Raw genomic sequence first — 5,000 nt, 5'->3', positions numbered from 1 at the left:
TAAATAGATTATTAATAAAAGGTTTGATTATTTAAATAATAACAATGTTGATATAAAAATGATTGACCTTGTTCAAGCATGACAAATGGTTTAATATTACCCCAAGCTGTTTCAATGAATTCTTTCAAAGATATTTCCTTTTGATTATTTAAAAAATACATTGCTTCCTCTTCGGTTACAACACCATTATGATCCTTATCGAATGTAACTCTGGTCTGTAATTCAGCTATTGTCACCGTATTACTATCATCAGAATCTAACATTTTAAAATAATCCATTGCTTCTGACTTTACAATCTCTTCTTTTTCAATAGTTTCTTCGGTGTGAATTTGTTCCGGCTCAACCGGTTTATATTTTTCCAAAGCTAATGTTTCTCTCTCTTCGGCTTGACTTTTTAATATCTCCTTTTCCTTTTTATTCCTAGTAGCTTCCTCATAATCTACCCATAATTTCATTAAATGTACCTGCGTATCACTTTTAATCTGTTTACCTTTACCAATCATTTCCATTCGTATTTTATTACCCTCCTTCTTTAATTCTTCAGCTTTTTGTGCCTCCAATCTAGCCTCTCTACCAAGATCATGACAATTATTAACGCATTGTTTATTAGAGGAATATTCATCGGTACCATCGCAACAATCACAAATACCATCGTTTACCCATGTAGATGGTACGTAAATAGATTTGTGTCCAAAATTTTTACAATAAAATGAACCATTTCTACAGGCAGACGTACCGGGTTCATCGCTACCATCACCGCAATCGCAATAATCATCATTGACATAATTGAACGGTATTAAAAGGCTACCATCGAGACATTCGAAATCATGCTCGGGATTATAAAGTGTACTTTTTGAAACTGGTATACCACGAATATGTAAAACCTGGGAGCCGGTTACGTGGCCAAATTTATCGAATAGATTGATACATACCAATATAATTAAATATAACGAATATTCTTTCATCCTCATCAGCATGCTTTATACCTGTTGCTATTTTGCGGGAGAATTACTTCACTTAATCCAATTTCTTTTCTTTGCTTTTTTTTTTTTTTTTTCTTTTCTTCCTTTTCTTTCCCCTTCTTATTTCTATGTTAAATCCTTAAGTGTAAGTAATACTTTTCTTCTCTCCTTTTTTAACCGAAGAGAAACCCAACGGACAAAGTACCACACTACGAGTGAACAAAAGGGTGACTTTACATGGATATTCGCGTATACATAATACAGAGAAAACTATTTCTCTATATATTCTCATACGTGTGTCCTGTCACAAGATAGAACGAAAAGAAATATAGATAAGAAGGGAAACCCGATACAAGATGGACGACGAACGTATCGAAGCGCCATGTTTGTTTCTTATCGAGATGGTTGCCTATCGATGTATCGAGCGCCATCTTTATTATCGAGATGATCGTCTAACATATACAGCGCCATCTATACATTATCAAGATGGCCGTCGAACATTTATATCGAGTGACATCTTTGTTATCAAGATAGCTATAGGGTGCGTGCCGAGCGGACGCCATCTTCATTATCAAGATGGACGCTAAAGCGTCTTATTCGAGCGTTCTCATCTCATTTCCATATCTTCTCACGGAGGACGCTTATCTATAGTGAAATCATTTTTACGCTCATTTTTCATTTATATACATACATACATATATATATATATATATATATATATATATGTACGTATATAAATATATTTAAAGGTTATTGTTATTTATTTCCTTTTGTATTTCTCTTTTTTTATTTTGTATAGGTTATATTAATAATTCCGTCGACACTTATACGTTCGTAAAATAAAAGTTTATGTATATATATATATATATATATATGTGTGTGTGTGTGTGTGTATGTGCGTGTGGTGTGCGCGTTAGATATCGAGATAAATAAAATTTTATGTATTGTATCATTATCGTGATAAATATACCACATGACCAGTTAAAAATTACCGCACGCGACCAACAGACGATATCTTGTTTCCGTTGGTCCTTCTTCTTATATATTCACCTCTCTTTTCTCTCTTCTCTCACTCCCCACCACGTCCCTGGCCTATCCCTCCCCACCATTACCGGCCAGTATACATCAGGACTATTTTCACAGAATTTCGTGCAGTAGGCTACGTAGCCGCGAAGCTTAACTATCGAAGTGGTATATTTACGTACGATTTTAATCGTCTCGATTTTCTTCGTTTATCCATCCATCCATCCATCCATTCGTCCATCTTTTTTTTTCCACTCCTTCTTTTGTTTTCTCCTTAACCTTTCCTTTTTTTTTTTTTTCTTGATTTTTATCTTTTCCTCTCTTTCTCTCTCTCTCTCTCTCACTCTCCTTTTTCCTCTACGTTCATTATTCAAAAATACGCGATTAATATTTTTCTTTTCCCTCGCGATTGATATTATTAGCATAGTAAAATAATATGAATAAATTGTCGAAAAAAGTTTGGTTAAGGGACGCCCGTTCGTAAGCTACGTAATAAGTCGAAACCATCACGGTTCGCTGCACTAATTCAATATACGTGAAAGTGTGTGTGTCTGCTGTGTGTGTGTGTGTATAAGAGAGAGATAGAAAGAGAGAAAGAGAAAGACAAATAGCAGACAGAGTAAGGTTTAATTTGAAAACTCAAATGCGTTGTTACGTATATATATATATATATATATATATTACGAACTTGGACATATATATTTATATATACGACGTTAAAACTACTTACAAAAAATATTTATATATATATGTATGTATCTATATATATATATATGAATGTGTCATCTACTAATGCATTTATGTTTTCCTTTTTCATAACTAGTTTTAATAATAAGTTACGCCAACGTAATACACGTATATATATATTTTGTGGATGAACGTGATGGTAACCACATTTATGACTGGATTTTTATTAATGCATTCCGACAACCAAAACCTTGTCCTATTTTTATAAATTTATATATACATATATTTACATATGTATATATATGTGTGTGTGTGTGTGTGTGTGTGTGTGTGTGTGTGTGGATACATTTGTAATCATCTGAACTAGAAATATATTTATTGTCATGTCATTTTGAAAAAAAAAAAAAAAGAAGAAAAAGAAAAAAACAAGTTTGCTTTACGTGTGAATTTATTTTATCTTTGTTATATTTTAAACGATAATAATTGAAATAATCGTATAACTTATAAAAGATTATAATATCATTTCGACCGATGTAAATCGATTATGTAATAAGTTTGACGTTAATGAGAGTATAACTTTTTTTTTTTTTTTTTTTTGCATTTTCTTTTCTTTTTTCTTTTTTTCTCTGCCATTTTTCAAATTTCAGACAATAAGTGTTATGAGCGGTGGTTTATCCATGTATGATGGTTTGGAGAAAGAGACAACATCAAATAATGGATTGGAAAATGTTAATGGAGGTAGCAAAAAATTGGCAAGAGGAATTTCTAGAGCCACAGAAAATGCCGCTATAGTTTCCTATGCACGTTCCCAATTTGCGACATTGGGATCATTGGATATGCCCGAATTTACATTTTCTTTACCTGACTTATCGGTATATCCAGGTATTGAATATTAATATTAATCATAATTCTATCATTACGATCAATTTATTCCCATTTTGTATCCCTTTTTATTTTTTTACTTTTTTTTTTTTTTTTTTTTTTTTTTATAGATTCGTTCCGTCAATTTTTGGAAAAGGATTTAATAGAAGGTGGATGTATGTCCTCGTTAGAAGCGGCAGGTAGATTGAATTGGTGGTGCGCCAGTAAAAATGGTACCAACAGAGTTCTATGGCCATTGGCAACGTCAGGTGATGGCAATTGTTTACTTCATGCAGCTTCACTTGGTATGTGGGGTTTCCATGATCGATTACTTACATTGAGAGAAACTTTGCATAATACATTGAACAAGGGAGAATATCGGCATGCTCTTTTTAGGTATGTAAAAATGTATATATATATATATATATATATATGTTAGGTTGGAAACTATGAAACGGGCATTTTTGTTTAATCATTTATTATCATTAAACGCCCCATTCATAGTTTCCAATCTAATATATATACATGTATTTATTGTATGTATATGTGTTAATAAAAATATTAATAAAAATATTATATTTTATAATTTATAATAGAAGATGGAAATGGCGTCAGATGGGTTTAAATGCTGTCTCAGGTTTGTCTTATACGGAAGCCGAATGGTTATCAGAATGGCAAACAATAGTAGATATGGCATCACCAATAATTAGGAATCAAACGGCCACTTCTTATCAAAGTCTTGAAGAAGTAAAAAAATATAATAACATTTATATATTTAGTAATATAATTTCTTATCTCTCTCTCTCTCTCTCTCTCTCTCTCTGTTCTTTTTTTTTTGTTTTGTTTTTTTTTTAAAGCTTGTAAATCATCTGACTCAGGTACACGTATTGGCATTGGCACATGTTTTAAGAAGACCTATAATAGTAATCGCGGAAACAATGTTAAAAGATGCAGAAGGAGTGGCATTGGCTCCAATACCATTTGGAGGTGTATATTTACCATTAGAAATATCATCTGCTAATTGTCATAGAACTCCTTTATTATTGGCTTATCATTCTGCACATTTCTCACCGTTGGTTACCGTACATGGACATAATGACATTGGCGATGATAATAATGAAGGTGTTAGTATACCATTGGTTGATCCTGACACTGGTCAAATATTACCAGTTTTATTCGCTGTTGATCCTGGTCCTGATTGGGATTGGATCGATGGATCACGTGATTTATTGACCTGCGAACAAAGCACGGTAATAATTTACAATATCAATTTAATTATAACATTTATATATCGTTGATGTGATTTTTTTAAATAGGTTTACAAATCATTGTGTTTTTTTTCTTTTTTTTAAAATGTATAAACAAATATAGATGGAGATATTGATAAGAGATTATTTAGACTGTGAATATGTTAATTTCACGTCGGAGGATATAGATAGGTTGTCCGATACAGATGGTTCCTTGTCA

General features: G+C 32.1%; 2 protein-coding genes across 7 annotated transcripts in view; one reads left to right on the top strand and one right to left on the bottom strand.

The window, feature by feature from the left end:
- Nucleotides 1-1,372, bottom strand: part of LOC124432416 (glucosidase 2 subunit beta) — a 2,202-nt gene extending 830 nt beyond the window's left edge. The window contains exon 1 of the mRNA XM_046981380.1: nt 68-1,372. Within this exon, the coding sequence (XP_046837336.1) occupies nt 68-977 (910 nt within the window). The 5' untranslated portion in view covers nt 978-1,372. The remainder of the gene's footprint in view (nt 1-67) is intronic.
- Nucleotides 1,373-1,833: 461 nt separating this feature from the next.
- Nucleotides 1,834-5,000, top strand: part of LOC124432414 (OTU domain-containing protein 7B-like) — a 4,786-nt gene continuing 1,619 nt past the window's right edge. For 3 of the 6 annotated variants that reach the window (XM_046981377.1, XM_046981379.1, XM_046981373.1), the window contains exons 1-6: nt 2,317-2,604; nt 3,320-3,554; nt 3,665-3,929; nt 4,130-4,280; nt 4,412-4,783; nt 4,905-5,000. The exon at nt 4,905-5,000 is cut by the window's right edge and continues 218 nt beyond it. In XM_046981377.1, the coding sequence (XP_046837333.1) occupies nt 3,332-3,554; nt 3,665-3,929; nt 4,130-4,280; nt 4,412-4,783; nt 4,905-5,000 (1,107 nt within the window). In that variant the 5' untranslated portion in view covers nt 2,317-2,604; nt 3,320-3,331. Of the gene's footprint in view, nt 2,164-2,316; nt 2,605-2,711; nt 3,219-3,319; nt 3,555-3,664; nt 3,930-4,129; nt 4,281-4,411; nt 4,784-4,904 lie in introns of those variants that run through there. The other 3 variants (XM_046981374.1, XM_046981376.1, XM_046981375.1) reach the window with 3 other exon arrangements.

Source organism: Vespa crabro, chromosome 25 (genome assembly GCF_910589235.1).
Source record: "Vespa crabro chromosome 25, iyVesCrab1.2, whole genome shotgun sequence".
NCBI classification, from domain to species: domain Eukaryota; kingdom Metazoa; phylum Arthropoda; class Insecta; order Hymenoptera; family Vespidae; genus Vespa; species Vespa crabro.
Note: the sequence above shows the minus strand (reverse complement) of the source record. Positions and strands in the feature narration are given on the sequence as shown.